Source organism: Mizuhopecten yessoensis, unplaced genomic scaffold (assembly GCF_002113885.1).
Source record: "Mizuhopecten yessoensis strain PY_sf001 unplaced genomic scaffold, ASM211388v2 scaffold10797, whole genome shotgun sequence".
In the NCBI taxonomy this organism is placed as follows: domain Eukaryota; kingdom Metazoa; phylum Mollusca; class Bivalvia; order Pectinida; family Pectinidae; genus Mizuhopecten; species Mizuhopecten yessoensis.
Genome location: NW_018408726.1, coordinates 2,664,051 through 2,681,241, shown reverse-complemented (window position 1 = coordinate 2,681,241; position 17,191 = coordinate 2,664,051). Strand labels below are relative to the sequence as shown.

The following is a 17,191-nucleotide window of genomic DNA, read 5'->3' as shown; positions in this document are numbered from 1 at the left end:
GTCGCGCCAGTCTGACACGTCGGTCTGTATTCATTATGTATTATGCACACGGATACATATCCTGCGCCTGACCCCCCTCCGTCCATGATAGTGGGGAGTAAGGAATTCCCCGTTCTCAGCGGAGATCCTCATTTGCATATGACAGATAACGGGTGTTACATCATTGTCGCTGTTCGCCCTAATCGATATAGCGCTCTTCAATGTATGACGTTCACTTATCGTACCATCGGCAAATCTTAGTAAAACTTACAAGAATGCTGTTCAGTAGGCAGTTGTTCAAGATAACGCACTCATTTTTATCTACAATAAATTGTTTCATTTAATATAGAGTTATACAGAATGTAGAAAATGTTCGTCTTCCTTTTTAAATATACATTCATCCTGATTTACGACATTATTTTACTACTGGCAGAATATAAAACGTTATGGTTTATTATTAAGTACCAAAGAAGTTCTAAACGTTCCCTAATAACACTAGAAAAAATAAAATTTAAAAAAGAAGTACGTGACTGATGACGAGTTTCTGACTTGGAGTGAGCCCGATATAATTGAAACACTGCAGTCGCCTCCACTTCACGCTGTATAAGGACGCTTTGATTAAAATATAGTGTAACTGTTTTCATTACATACCTGGTAAATCTTACTATAGTGATACCACCAGTTGTCAGACCATGCTATACTACTATGTTTGGTATTTGACACTGTGATAAAGACAGAGCTCATTTTTAGCCGGAACTCCTCGGTTGGTATCCTTATTTCCCATTATTGACCCATTAAAACATGAATGAATTTCAAAAATGTTAAACAGTTTACTGCAGGGATACGTGAAATCATTATTTTCTCTTCGACATAGTTTTGGTTGTCATTGTGGTTTGGACTTTTTGGATGACCGGTTCCCAGGAACGATGTCCTTGGTATTTTCATGCGTTTGGATGCGCTTGTTATTTTACAATATTTGTTTGTATAAAGAATTTGCTCGCCGTATTGGACCGTGTGGGCGACAGTGCCTATAAGAAAGAGATATACAGATCAACAATACCTTACAAAACGATGTCATCAAGACCATTGCTTTGATTCGCTGAGACATCCATTGTAGTTGCGATATTTTTCGGGTTCTAATGTCCTCACCATAAAATGGGTTTGTCTTCGACGAAGTGGTCAAGGTGATTAATTTTTACCTCCACACATCTCCTTATTTTCCTGACGATAAATTAACGCCAGCTTCTGTACATTTTTATTTCAGTACATGTACAATTTGTGTTAGGTATATGAATATTCAAGAATGATATTGTAAGATGTTTTGTTCTGATGCGCTTAGAAAACTGCCCAACATTAATTAGGTTGTTCTTATTTTGTCAAATGCTTGCTGAATGTCACTACATTGGCCATCTGTAACGTTATGATAAAGCCAACAGTGAATTCCCGTATGAATGGTGAAATCAACATTGCATGGGATTTACATTTCGTTGGAGTCATAATAAATGTACAGCTATTTACCACATGTAGATGTAACACGAGATTCACATTTCCTAGATATTCAATATCTCCCTTGTCGGTACGTAGACGTTCCCTAACGAGTGCTGGTTACAATTGGTTATCGAGTTTATAAAGCTCGCTTTAGTTAATTTTCAAATTGTATGAAGATACGAGTTTTACCGAATGTATTTTTTTTTAATTTGAAAATTTACCACTGGAATTTAGATAAACTCTTATATCTATTTCTGGTGGATTACTTTTCATGTTACAACGATACGAGTCAATATTTGTTTGCTATCGACATTGCAATGTGACAATGTTTATCCTGAATATCTCGAGCCACTATAGCTACTAGTTGCTATGAGCTGGCTCCCTGAGGTACGCTATATGGTACACTATCAGTTTCCCTGGTGCTGGCCCTTTCACTCAAGATATACCAATTATGGATATTTTTCTGGGTTTTTTTGTACTTGTCTCCTCAGACTAGAACGAAAAAAGGGTATCTCGATTTTATATTAGATCCTTAGAGGGTTAATGCTGATCGTGTCTTTTGCACTATGAATAATCCTTACTGGTCGATTTTCCGGATACATATAGATGCTTAAAGTAATTCCGTACATGATCATAAGATACCTATCTAGTTCCCATCAATCCAATTGTACTTTCTGAAGGATTGTTGATGCAAATTCTAAAAGAGAAAATGGAAATATCTTTAATCCTACAAACATGTTCGTGTTTCGTTCCTATCCTCGAATGATACTTTAAATATCTTTATGTTCAAATTGAGTATTAAATTTCATTTCGTTTTAAAAAATTAAATCCGGATTAAGTTTTGGCACTGAGTTGTCGTCATGTTAATGAAAATGTAAACAACTCTGCCATAACCTGTTTTATCCGGATTAAGTCCGGCTTCTGTCGGAACCCGGATCAACTAAGTCCCAGTTACATATGTCGTGGAGTCTTTGTTTCACTGTGTCGTACTCCTTATCCAATGTACCGTAGTTGGTTTGTCAGAGACGCTTATAAAATGTGGTAAACTTCTTTTTGATTAGACATGAAATTGACAGATGTATAGAGAAAAAAATCCTTAGGTTCTCGATATACAATAGATAGCATTTTTGAAAATGAAAATAATTCCAGTTATTTGTTATTCATATAACGAAGGGGGGAAAAGTTTGAGATCATTTGGCATGAAACCATACGCCCCCACCTGTAGGTAATACATATATACGTAAAAAGTATGTACGCTGGCGATAATAGCCCCGCTCTCGACTTTCTTACTTCTACATCTGTTATGTCAACAAACACTGCCCGGGTTTTGACATGGCGTTTGTGCTTCATTCCATATTGATATAGGTACACAAGCCGTGGCCTTTATCATAGCCTGTAGGTGTAATCGCCTCGCCCCTCCCGACACTGCGACCGGGGATCGTGTGTCGACAGGGACAACACTTATGCACTATCCCTTTTCTTCCCTTGGTAGAACACGGGTCGAGATTGCCTTATTTGTGCAACTCGACCTTGGCAGCGCGTGCACACCTGTCTACTCGAATGCACCAGAATACAAGAACCGCCATCAATCTCTGAACATTACTATACATATACAATACTCATTATGTGTATATTAAATTCACCAAAACTTTCCTGATCATGGCCCCTTCTAATGCAATTTTCTAAAGTGAAACTGTTTTTACGCTATAGCCAATATGTTATCGCTGAGTATGGAATTTGTGTAGTCCAATTATAGCTCTGAGGTATCATGTTCCTGTACATCAGCCTTTACGATAACGTCACTTCCGGAATATTAACATTTTTACGGGTAAAATAGAAACACTTCATAAGTGGTATTATCGAACCATTTAATGCAAATCAAACAAATTAAAACAGTTTCCCACGTGATAGAGTATCGATAACACAGTCAGACATCTTCGTCGACATTTTCATAATTATTCATCGATGCAGATGCTGAAACCCTATCCGTTGGACGTATGTTACCCAACCTGACTCCCCTCTGGCAAGAGTCGACTTACCCTATATATACCAGGAGTACGTAGATGAGACCTCACGGCATACTAGCATTCCGGCTCACTAGAGGACTTACATTTGCACAGGCGGCAGTACATTCACCACACTTTACAAGATGGTAAGTCTTTCCTGCTAACAACAGAGGATCCTTCTGGATGACTTTATGTACACTGATTTTATTCTTGTAGATTTCTTTGTCGATACGTATTATCCATTTTGTATTACAAACTGAATACTGCATTATTAGAACAGATTTAACCTTTTCTTATTAACTTGTTTTATATATTAGGCATTTATGCATCGTTTTCTGTAGTGCAATAAAGTATTTCGTTTAACCAACTGTAGCTCGTAAAGTATACAAGTTGCAAGTTACTTTAGATTAGCTATAAAAAGCTTTGCTGTTTTTAGAGACGCAGAACTTAATTGTCTTGAATATTATGATATTATTCAATAGGCATGACAGAGTATCGTATTTGAAAGTACATATTTAGTATACAGAGGCTTGCTTACATCAATATACATAAACTTGTACTAGTGATTTAACTGCGTTGTAATGTACATTATAATGACATATTTGAATTGTCTTATTCCAGCCGAAGCTTTCACAAGACGAAATCGACGGTAACCTTTGACCTTTGTAGATGTGCTCCCTCATTTTTCCTTCAAAAGTACTAACGACATTCTACTCCATCCTTTTAAATCCTTCTATATCCCGATCTGTAACTTTCCTTTCTATTGAAACATTCAAAAAACCTATTAAAACCCCAGATGCTCCCTATTCCCACTCTCTGGTAACTTAATATCACCGGTACCCTCCTATTATAAAACTAGAGACTAGTTTTTGTCGGAATAAGTATTTTTTTAAATACTCAATTTCCCTCAAAAGAAAACTGTGTGTGACAGTACAATCATATTTAGATTCCAGTAAGTTTGATTTGTCCATACCTGGATTTACCTGCTAGGAATCTTGACATGATAGAAAGTGTGCCCTATCTTACTAGTTTTTCCCTTGCAACTATCCCGACATCTAAAAGACTTTCCTACACCTGATTGCATGTTTTATCTGGATAAGTGTCGAGGATAAGGAAACAAAAATCTGACAAATATCGTAACACTCCTTACACTATCTCCTCACTAGTCGCTCGTCTGGGGACCCTTAATCATAACCCCAGTACTGACTGACGATTTGTGATGATTTCATTTATTAATATCCTTTCAGCATCTCCCTACTTACATGTGTGTGAAATGGAATCGCACGTGAGTGTTACTTATACCTATTATGGAATTTTAACGTGAGCTTTTAACACTTATTTCAATATTGTGATGGATTATATTTTTGGATATCAATGAACTTTCCTCTAGGATATTAATGATTTAGATACCTTCCGAATGTTAAATATATTGGATTATATTGTGACGTACTACACATGTGGATTGGATTTAACTTGCACGCGCCCTGAAACATGTGATAATGATATACATATTACAATTGGACCGATACAAAGCTATGTGCAAATATATGTTGATCTATGTGGAATACGAACAGACGAGCAAACACCTGCATTTTCTGTCATACACGTGTGCTATTACGGAAATACTGCACCGAGAGGTTGGCAACGGTGCAAGCCGAGATTCGGTATCGCCAAGGTGGAACTAAGAACACCGCTCCCCTAGCAACCGGCGCGTGCCAAAACGGAAATATGATCCGGCCTGGCAGGAGCTCGGATAGGTGAAGATGGGGGAAAGCTAAAGTCGTAGGGGATTAACTTCAGTGTATTAAGTGCCAATTATACCACCCATCAATAGTCCTTTAGATCATCGATAATAGTTGTAATGTGGAATATTAACGTGTATACTGACTGTTATAATGTGTGGCGATTTATCATTGTTTTTCGTGATGACATCTTAAAAATAGGGTTTTATGCTACATGATAAAGATAATTTATTTGCTCAGATTCAGTTATTTTTATTGTATTAACTTCAAAATGTAAATCCCGAAATCACACACGTATCTCATACCTAAACGGTGAACGTACCACTGTATATATTGAAGATTTTATATTATCTAAAATGGTAAATGATATGCCGGTCGTACCATGATCACACGTGTCGCGCGATTAACTCGGAATACGTCTGTTCTTACCTTAAATTTGAATTGAACTTTGAAATCCTCAATTCATCGTGTAATTCATTAACAGATATTAACGAGACATTACTGAACTAATGACCACTACGTAACCTCTTTTAATTTCCCTCGTTCATTGCACGATGCGCAATGTTCTACAGTTATCTCTGTACCGCCCTGCTGGCCGTTTGTTAGAAAGCAAGTGTTTTTGTTGGTGACATAAGATAGCTTTTTCAATGAAACTACACAAGGATAATTTGGCACAGATTTAAAAGGAAACATTTGAATGTTTAACTTGCTGCCAGTTGATTGAAGACACTAAGCCAGATGTAAATCTGTTTGTGTTCGTTAATATGTTAAATGATAGGATGGATTTAAGTGTAGATATATAGGTCTGTTTCATGTCTATTTCAATTTTATATATATACGCTTTATTGTTAAACTTAAAATACCGAATATTTAATATGACATTTTACTTAGATGGTAGTTGATTGTAAGCCATTTTTGCGCCTCCACATACCTCCATCACTCTCACCCCTCTCGTTTTGGTTCACTGCCAATAACCTTTACATTGTGTAAAGTAGATATCGGTGTACATATGTAACCGTTGCCAAGGTAACCAGACCTTGTGCCTCTTTCTCTTTCATTTTCTGCAATATCTAAATGTATCCCCTTCACATAATTTTTATTCGGTTATTAATTATAAAATCAAATAGGATATGCGTGATAGAAATCGGACTTCACGGTCATTCCGTTATTATGCCTTGCTTAGTTTTCCTTTTCTTTGACCTTAATACAGCCACATGATTTGTGCAAATTACGCCACTCAATCAATGTATTAACGTAAATTTGAACTGGCGATATCATTCTTCCTTCAAACAAGAATAGGTTTGAATCTCACTTACTTGTATATAATTAGATAAATTTGATTAATATAAAGCATACCAGATCTAAATTGCATACTTATCGAAATATTAAAACCGATAGAAGAACTTTTAGACAGGTTAGATATAAATTACTGAAAATTTACGAATTTACACTGTTTTTATATCATATATCATATTTCTGTTTGCAACTTATCCAATATACAATGTATTAATGCGTGTATAATGTTGTAAGCCGTTAAGTCAAATTTTGAAATTAAGTTAATATAACCTGACCGAGATAGAAGTTTTAGAGGTAAAGACACGTTCAGGGTTGAGATTTGTAGTGTACCAAGGCTATGATATGGTGTCGGAGGATACGGCTAGCTGATAGACAAGACAGTATACGGCTTTGTTCGCGCGTACATGATGAGTCTTACACGTGCTAATAATTACCGACAGTGTTTGTATGTATGTACCTACAAGATGTACGTATACACACGCGCGCTGTCCTACCACATGGTAGCGTGCGTCCTATATCCTTAAATGGCGCGGCGCGGAGCAGCCCACTTCACATACAAACACACATACGCGCGGTGTGATATTAATCCGCCTTGGAAAAATAGTGCACGTTATGAATGACAGATGGCTTAGTGTATTATTGCGGATGCCTGGTATATGGCGTTAATAATTACCGTCTGTTTTAGATACATACCACACCACCCCGAACCCTAGTAGGAGACTTCCCAGAGCTTTGTTAGCCATTACGTACACACCATAGTATATACACACATGTTGCGTTGCCATGACAAAATGATATGCGCCACATAAACTTTTTGCAAAAACATTTGAACTCGATGTTCCTTGTATAATAATCGGCACGTGGCTAGACTAGCAAGGTTAAACACGTATGATAAAGTTACATAATTGTGTAACATGTATACAGGCTCTGCCAACATGTAGGATTGATTTACCATTTAACGTCTTTGACATGCATACACATTCACCAGGGTACGCATGTTTGGACAGGATGTTACAATTTGTAACATAATTTAAAAAATATTTGAAAATCATCCGATTCGAATTTTATGAAATTCGTATTTTTAGCGCGTTATTTTATACATTTTTTTTACAAATATTTTATATATATACAGTCTATCAAAATATTTTAAACTGTAAGTATCTACGTACAAAAATGTTCACTTCGAATTTTAATAAAAGTTATTTTTAGGGATCTGGCTGTTACCTTTGGATATTTTCGTGGAATTATTTATCTATTAAGGAAGCGTTAATCTGACTAGTATTAGCCACCAGTGTTAATAAATATCGACCCCATCAATCCACGTCCTTAAAGTTCTTTGTAGAGTTTCAAGCTCTGGAGTCACCGAAACACTTGTAACTTGCTTTGGATTTGTTAACTTTCAACATGCATCTACAATACTTGCGTACTCGTAATTCCTATTCTACATTCCATTTCCTGTTTAAAGTAAATAAGCGATTTCTTAGCAAAGGACAAAATATTTGATATGATATCTAAGGAAATGCACTCCTTAACCCAACTTTAAACTTTGAAGATAATCGAGAACATTCCTGATGTTAATAACATTACTGAACCTATGACCTATATATATATATTAATTATTTAAAATTCAGGTCAGAGCAAACGTTATCATTGAATTATTTTATTAATCAAACATTTTTATGGTTTATAATCATCAGGCACGACCAATATCGAACGTCATAATTGATGATTTTTCCTTATTTTGCAAATGAGATCTCGAATATAGAATAAAAATAAAGTTAAAGAAACGCATTATACGTTCATGTAATATATATGCAAAATGAAAGTAACATCGTGTGTCATGTGTGCTTTGCGTAATTTTCCAGACTTGAAGGACGTTTTCGAACTTTTTGACTTCTGGGATGGTCGTGATGGAGCTGTCGATGCCTTCAAGCTCGGCGATGTGTGCAGGTGTTTGGGAATCAACCCCAGGAACGATGACGTATTCGCCGTAGGAGGCACACACAAAATGGGTACGTCCTTTTTATGTACAGACATCAATGTCAAAAAGTGTAATAAACATATAAATTGTCACTTTGATATCTAAGGTAACTGAAGGTCAGTCTCCAAACTTACGCATCTTTGGGTTAAAGACAACTTTTGAACATAGACTTTTCAGATGACCATAGGCCATCCATACTAGTTACCAAAGGGTTATGTTCTTAAGTTGAAATGGTCATCAGCACAGAAAATAACAATATCAGACAGAAACCACCCGTGTTAATGTCACTATATAATACGTTACAATGGCATTTATTACAAATATCGAAGGACTACTTCGTTAAATGATCCAACAAAACAAAACAACCCAATCACTTTTGCATTAAACAAAATCACAACGCCCTGAGTATTTTCACTTAAATGCAGGCGAACATTTTATCCCCTTACACACAGAGAGATATGCCCTTAATTGACCTTAGCTGTGAATTGGGCGCTAAAAACATTAAACCAAACCAAGCATGCCTTTTTTATAAAACAAAATATTATTTCAATGATTTCTTTTTTACTTGAATGCAGGCGAGAAGTCCCTTCCCTTCGAAGAATTCCTCCCCGCCTACGAGGGTCTCATGGATTGTGAACAGGGAACATTTGCCGACTACATGGAGGCTTTCAAGACCTTCGACAGGGAAGGACAGGGATTCATCTCCGGGGCCGAGCTTAGGCACGTCCTCACCGCGTTAGGTAAGAACTTTTTTTTTTAATATGGTTTGTATTGTTGAGTTGGAGAAGGTGCAAACTGCCTATAGATGTACAGTAATCTCGAGGTAGACTGCCTCATGTTTAATATGCTGTAAGACATGTCTTATCAACCTTACTTCAAGTTTTATGAGTTTAGAAACGGCTATCGGTGTCTTCAGATTCATAATCATTATCTACTAGAAACCGTCTCTCTAAATAACTTTCAAAACTATATGAATGCTTGTTCAGGATAAACAAAAACATGTATGACCGACGACAAAAATATTAATATGAATAAATTATAAGTAATGTCAAATTTATTAAATTTATAAGTAAGAATGCCGAGATTCTGTACTTCACGAAAATCCACCATTTGCACAATTTCTGATATTATTAAGACAATTTTTGGCCAAGCATGAGGGTTTATTTTCTCAAACAGTTTCTTATGACCTGTTTGCTATAATTTGCCTCAATGCCCCCCTTACCACTAAATCTGCTTCTCTTTATTCCCTAATCACAAAATCACGTGTTCTATTTCCCCACGCACCACTAACACGTGCGATATTTAGATGTTTTCTGTTCTCTACTGTTGTCAGTGTCTCCTTTGAAAACATACAACAATTCCATTTACCTATGTACTTTTTTTCTTTCCTGTTGAAATTCTCTCTAAAAACCGCATTACACGTGCGATATCTTTTCTGTGTTTCTACTTTTCTCCTAGTCACCAAATGTGTTCGGTTTTGTGTTTGTGTCCAGATTTTGACATTTCAGCGTGGTGGGACTATCATAATCAGTACTGAATGTCACTTTCAAATGTAGTCCTGCTGTCACGTGACAATTCATGGTTGCCATGCACTTCATAAACCAAAACATTAAAAGGGTAACTAACTAACATTGAATCGCAGACGTTGATGCCGGACATCGTCAAGGACTTATTCTTACTAGATCCCATTGTCTTGGTGTTGGTAGATGAAGATAAGCATTATTTGAAAATGACAATTTTGTCGTGATGTTGACTTAAATCTAGATAGTATAAGTGCCTTAACAATGCCAACCATCTTTTCTTTTTAAAGGCGAGAGATTGACAGACGAAGAAATTGACGAAATCATCAGTTTGACAGATTTGCAGGAAGATCTTGAAGGAAACGTGAAATACGAAGGTATGTAACCAGATACCTTTGTCATAATTTGTGGCTCTGTAGTGGTGGCGCATCATACAGCCACTTAATATCAATATAGATTTTTTGTATATAAAAAATGTCGATAAATCAAACTTCTAACTATTCACGATATTTGAATATTATCATCGATTAAATATATATTGATACCAATGAATTACTGTCTTCATATTAAAAGAACCAACTTTTCCATAAAATTGATCGTAATTGATTGCAAACAGTGGTAGCTTGGACATTGTATTTCTTTTGTCTTGTTTGATACAGGATCTTTAAAACTGAATAAATATTGTGACCAATGGTTTGTCTTTGTCAAACAAAGGTTCATTTTGCTTAACAATGTTTTTTTTCCTACTTCAGACTTCGTAAAGAAAGTGATGGCCGGTCCATACCCAGACAAATAGACGATCGCCGCATTCGAAAATAAAATGTGAAGCCGTTTCCAAGAGTAAAATTGACATTTTTTGTAAAAAGAAATTTCGTTTCATCGTTCTGTCAAAAGTTCAAGGGTAGGTCTTACAAGATGCTGCCAGCTTCCGAGTCATCCATATGCTTAGATACAACGAACAACAAAAAGAATAGAAACAAAAATGCCGTCAGCTTTCAGTGCCAGAAATAAGATCTTATTATAACAACAACAACAACAACAACAGATTGTACACAGCATCCCCGTATTTTGTAAGACCTTCCTTTCACTTAATATCAATTTTGCCGTGTTAATAATGTTACAAATTTTAATGTTATTAATTTATATCGCATTTATATATATATATATATTTCAACCTTTAACCGGTACCGGTTAGATATGACATCACTTCCGGGTCACGTGACCCGATTTTGTACAGTATGTTAAGGTTGTATATTTGTAAAGAATGAATGAGGTTGAGGACAATGTGAACAGGATATTCCCTTTTGCATCCTCGAAGCGTGAACTAGTGCAATATTTATTATTTTCCCAAATAAAAATGTTTCTTCCTAAAACCGTTTTCTGTTCATACCTCTTACGTATTTTGTACATTGAGATATGTATAATTTACTCACTTAGTGTCCTCAACTTAAGCTGAAGAAATGTTAATCTTCACCTTCGTTATTAGAAATATGTATTTCTGTATATAGATTTATTACGAAGTCCACACTTCTTAACTCAAGCTTTCCATTCTACATAGCCAACTCTTCAATCTACAGAAAATGTCGGTGAAACTATTAAGGAAATGTGACTTATCCATCAGGAAGGAGCGGATAACAACAGCTAATAAAGTAACTTCCTGTCCTAAAATGTATATTTCTTCTGTCTTATTTCTCTACCATCTTGCTGGTTTCATTGACAACAGACAAATATTAAGATAGCCTGATGAGCGCATGCTGTTTTTCCCGAGGTTTACTTCTCCTTCAAATGGAGATTCACACATCACTGAGTTGAGATATTTCCATAAAAAGATATAGCTGCTGTCAAATATAAATAATATTATAGAGATATTCATATTATCTGACCGAGTTCTGCAATTCGTACATGTACTTTCATTTGCACTTATTACAATTTAAATATGGATTGTATTAAAATACACTTCATACCAAAGGCAAATCTAAACCAGATATCTATGCCGCAAAAGTATCAAGTTTCATTTCAATTGGAATTTATTTCTTTGACCGAAAACATAGAATCACTTAGGACATATTTCTTATTGCGATTTGGTTTTATTAATTACTTTTCCCCATCTATTTACTTACAGTGTAGTCACAATAGTCGTGAATTCATTGTTAAATTGTGTCTGAACAAATATTAACAAAATATCTTATCTCGTATTTAGTGGCAAATTAACGCAAACACATCTGTAAACTTCTAAGTGATTTACATTATGAATTAAATGAAAATATCAGTGCCTTTTATAAATTTACATTCTAGAAGGATAACAAAACATTATAGAAATGTATTCCGGGCCTAAAACAGCGTTACTTCGTACTTTATAAAACTGTAATCCAGACTTAATACAGCTTTACTTCGTACTTTAAACAACTGTACTCCGGACTTAATACAGCGTTACTTCGTACTTTAAACAACTGTACTCCAGACTTAATACAGCGTTACTTCGTACTTTATACAACTGTACTCCAGACTTAACACAGTGTTACTTCGTACTTTATCGAAAGGTTCTCCAGACGTAATACAGCTTTACTTCGTACATTATACAACTGTACTCAAGACTTAACACAATGTTACTTCGTACTTTATACAACTGTACTCCAGACTTAATACAGTTTTACTCTGTACTTTATACAACTGTATTCCAGACTTAATACAGTTGTACTCTGTACTTTATACAACTGTACTCCAGACTTAATACAGCGTTACTTTGTACTTTATACAACTGTAATCCAGACTTAACACAGTGTTACTTCGTACTTTATCGAAAGGTTCTCCAGACGTAATACAGCTTTACTTCGTACATTATACAACTGTACTCAAGACTTAATACAGCGTTTCTTCGTACTTTATACAACTGTACTCCAGACTTAATACAGCGGTTCTTCGTACTTTATACAACTGTACTCCAGACTTAATACAGTTTTACTCTGTACTTTATACAACTGTACTCCAGACTTAATACAGCGTTTTTTCGTACTTTATACAACTGTACTACAGACTTGATACAACGTTACTTTGTACTTTATACAACTGTACTCCAGACTTAATACAGCGGTTCTTCGTACTTTATACAACTGTACTCCAGACTTAATACAGCGTTACTTTGTACTTTATACAACTGTAATCCAGACTTAACACAGTGTTACTTCGTACTTTATCGAAAGGTTCTCCAGACGTAATACAGCTTTACTTCGTACATTATACAACTGTACTCAAGACTTAATACAGCGTTTCTTCGTACTTTATACAACTGTACTACAGACTTGATACAACGTTACTTTGTACTTTATACAACTGTACTCCAGACTTAACACAGTGTTACTTCGTACTTTATCGAAAGGTTCTCCAGACGTAATACAGCTTTACTTCGTACATTATACAACTGTACTCAAGACTTAACACAATGTTACTTCGTACTTTATACAACGGTACTCCAGACTTAATACAACGTTACTTCGTACTTTATACAACTGTACTCCAGACTTGATACAACGTTACTTCGTACTTTATACAACTGAACTCCAGACTTAATACAGCTTTACTTCGTACTTGACTTAATGCAACTGTATTTCAAACTGAATGCGACTGATTTCCAGTCTTATCCCAGGCAGGACTTCGCTTTGAACAATACACATATTCGCAGCTGATGTTTCTTCCATACATATCACATGTACTGATTTAAACAAACTCTATAATCAAAAATAAGTCTCAAAGAAGAAAGCACTTTGCAACAATGGTTCAACTTCGATGGTTCTTGTCTTAATATATTATACACGCACGTTCCAAATAAAAATGCACCATCTTAATAATTTGAGTAAACGTCTGGATGTTTAGAGTGTTATCTATACAGTGTTTACAAACCTCTATAGAGGGCGAAGTTGTTTACCGTCCAGTGACATTTGGAAAAACAAGATAAAGACATTTCGTTTTCTGTGATATCTTTGATAAATGTGTATAATTACAAAATATATATATGTGTAGACATGCGACAACATGCACACACGTAGTTTATCATCTTTACATTTCAACTAAGACAGAACACAAATCAACATATTCTGTCAACCTGAATTGAAGCCTATGTAAAGCATACGAGCATAAACCAAATCAATGCAGGTGTGAACAATGTAACCGAATGAACTATCATGCTATCTGAGGTTAGGAATACTACCAACGATACAAAATACCACGGAAATCAAGTGGTTAAAAAAGGTAAACATTGGTAGGGACAGACCAGAGTGCTCAGGATATTATCCTTAAAATTATGGGTGTTTTACAAGAAAAACAACAGTATCAACTGATGCATACATGTGTAACTCTGTTAAGCTCATTTCAGATCCATACACAAGGAAAGCAATGCAAACTAGATACGTGTCCATGTAAGAAATGTCATTTGAAATGGTTATTGTTAAATTTATTGGCAAACATATCAATGCTTCATACTTGCATTTAAAACATATCTTATCAATATATAAAACAGCGCATTACTAAATAATTCAAAATTATGAAAATGATACTTAAAGTGTATTCTTTTCCTTTAAAAACGGTAAAAATATCATATCAATATATAAAACAGCGCATTACTAAATAATTCAGAATTATGAAAATGATACTTAAAGTGTATTCTTTTCCTTTCAAAACGGTAATTGCATCTAATTGTTTGATATATGGCGAAACTGTGCTTAAATCACATGGAACGTACCGAAATACATACCACTGTGATCACCCAGACAGACATTGTATATACCGAAATACATACCCCTGGGATCACTCAGACAGACATTGTATATACCGAAATGCATATCACTGTGATCACCCAGACAGACATTGTATATACCGAAATACATATCACTTTGATCACTCAGACAGACATTGTATATACCGAAATATATACCACTGTGATCACCCAGACAGACATCGTATATACCGAAATACATTCCACTGTGATCACCCAGAAAGACATTGGGCAATACAGACGACATACATACCACTGTGATCACCCAGACAGACATTGAGCAATACAGACGACATACATACCACTGTGATCACCCAGACAGACATTGGGCAATACATACCACTGTGATCACCCAGACAGACATTGAGCAATACAGACGACATACATACCACTGTGATCACTCAGACAGACATTGTTTATACCGAAATACATACCACTGTGATCACGCAGACAGACATTGTATATACCGAAATACATATCACTTTGATCACTCAGACAGACATTGTATATACCGAAATATATACCACTGTGATCACCCAGACAGACATCGTATATACCGAAATACATACCACTGTGATCACGCAGACAGACATTGTATATACCGAAATACATATCACTTTGATCACTCAGACAGCCATTGTATATACCGAAATGCATATCACTGTGATCACCCAGACAGACATTGTATATACCGAAATACATATCACTTTGATCACTCAGACAGACATTGTATATACCGAAATATATACCACTGTGATCACTCAGACAGACATTGTTTATACCGAAATACATACCACTGTGATCACCCAGACAGACATTGTATGTACCGAAATACATACCTCTGTGATCACTCAGACAGACATTGTATATACCGAAATACATACCACTGTGATCACTCATACATACATTGTATATACCGAAATACATACCACTGTGATCACTCAGACAGACATTGTATATACCGAAATACATACCACTGTGATCACTCAGACATACATTGTATGTACCGAAATACATACCACTGTGATCACTCGGACAGACATTGTACATACCGAAATACATACCACTGTGATCACTCAGACAGACATTGTATATACCGAAATATATACCACTGTGATCACCCAGACAGACATTGGGCAATACATACCACTGTGATCACTCAGACAGACATTGGGCAATACAGACGACATACATGTTAATGAGTACCATACGTGTAGTCTGTTTCAGTGACCACGAGAATGTAACACTGTAAATGTCGGTTAAGTACATAGCTTATATAGACTAAACCATCATAATGCACCAATGTATCACTGTTTATAATCGACAATTTCATGCTCAAAATAACAATTATGTCATGTTTCGATTACAGTTTTCACTTATTGTCATACTAATTTATTTAATAATTACGTGTTTTAATGCCTGAAACACAGTTCCAGCAGGGAAGATAATGAAATAACTAGTAATTATTATCCGTGGTTATAGGGCCTTTGCAACCAGCCAATATCTTTCTCAACTCCCTAGGGAGCACACAGTCGGTGCTGCCATTTCGGCGCTCACAGCTAGCATTCTACAATTCTAGCACTGCACAACCACGTACTCATTTACAGCTGAGTAGACTGGAACAAGCGGAGTAAAGAATCTAGCTCAAAGATACAACACAGTGCCGTAACGTGACTTGAACCCGCAAACCCTTCAGTCACGAGCCCGACGTCCTACAACTAGACTTCCGTGCCTCCTGATGAAGGGCTAAGCCCAAAGCTTGGACATAGTGACTGTTGCTATTTATGTTATGTAAGTTTATAATAAGTTTAACACGGATTATTTATATCATAACACATTTATATCGTCCAGTGACGAGTATTACATACGTTTATTACATACTTATAAATAAATACGGGGTTTTTGTATATGCAACATTATACAATGTACTACATAAGATGAATGTGTTGATAAGATGAACATTAAGGATCCTTGTCAATTATGGTTGATGATTTAAAATATTATGAATATATCGGTATGCCTGTAACAGATATGTTTAAATGTGAAACCACCGTACATTACTGTGTAGTGCTTAACGAAGTGCCAAAATTTCGTGTTTTTAGATTATTGGAAAAAAATCGCCTGCCTGTAATTATTAATTCACAGTTCAAGTTCAATGTTCCGTACATATTCTCTGAACGAAAGGTTAAACAACGGGGAACATATGATTTTGTATTTGTTTTTTCAAGCTGCCAAAATACGAAAATAAAACCTTTTTCGAAATATAATTGTAATACAATAACACATGTAAGAAGAAAGTGATTTATTGCCAACATTAGTTTATATAGCAACACATGTGCAAGTGTAATATTGTCGTAAACAGTTAAAACGTTACACATGCCAGTAATAAATTGTCGTAAACAGTTAAAACT

General features: G+C 35.6%; 1 protein-coding gene across 1 annotated transcript; it reads left to right on the top strand.

Annotated features, from left to right (window-relative positions):
• Positions 1-3,514: 3,514 nt before the first annotated feature.
• LOC110462421 (myosin, essential light chain, adductor muscle) lies at positions 3,515-11,683 on the top strand. The gene is made up of 6 exons (XM_021516371.1): positions 3,515-3,619; positions 4,095-4,122; positions 8,377-8,523; positions 9,068-9,232; positions 10,303-10,389; positions 10,765-11,683. The coding sequence occupies exons 1-6, from the start codon at positions 3,617-3,619 to the stop codon at positions 10,806-10,808; spliced, it is 474 nt and encodes a 157-aa protein (XP_021372046.1). The 5' UTR covers positions 3,515-3,616; the 3' UTR covers positions 10,809-11,683.
• The last annotated feature ends 5,508 nt before the right edge of the window (positions 11,684-17,191 follow it).

Coding starts and splice junctions, on each gene's coding strand:
- LOC110462421 (XM_021516371.1), top strand. Junction 4,123..8,376: donor TTCACAAGACGAAATCGACG/GTAACCTTTGAC, acceptor GTAATTTTCCAG/ACTTGAAGGACGTTTTCGAA. Junction 8,524..9,067: donor AGGAGGCACACACAAAATGG/GTACGTCCTTTT, acceptor ACTTGAATGCAG/GCGAGAAGTCCCTTCCCTTC.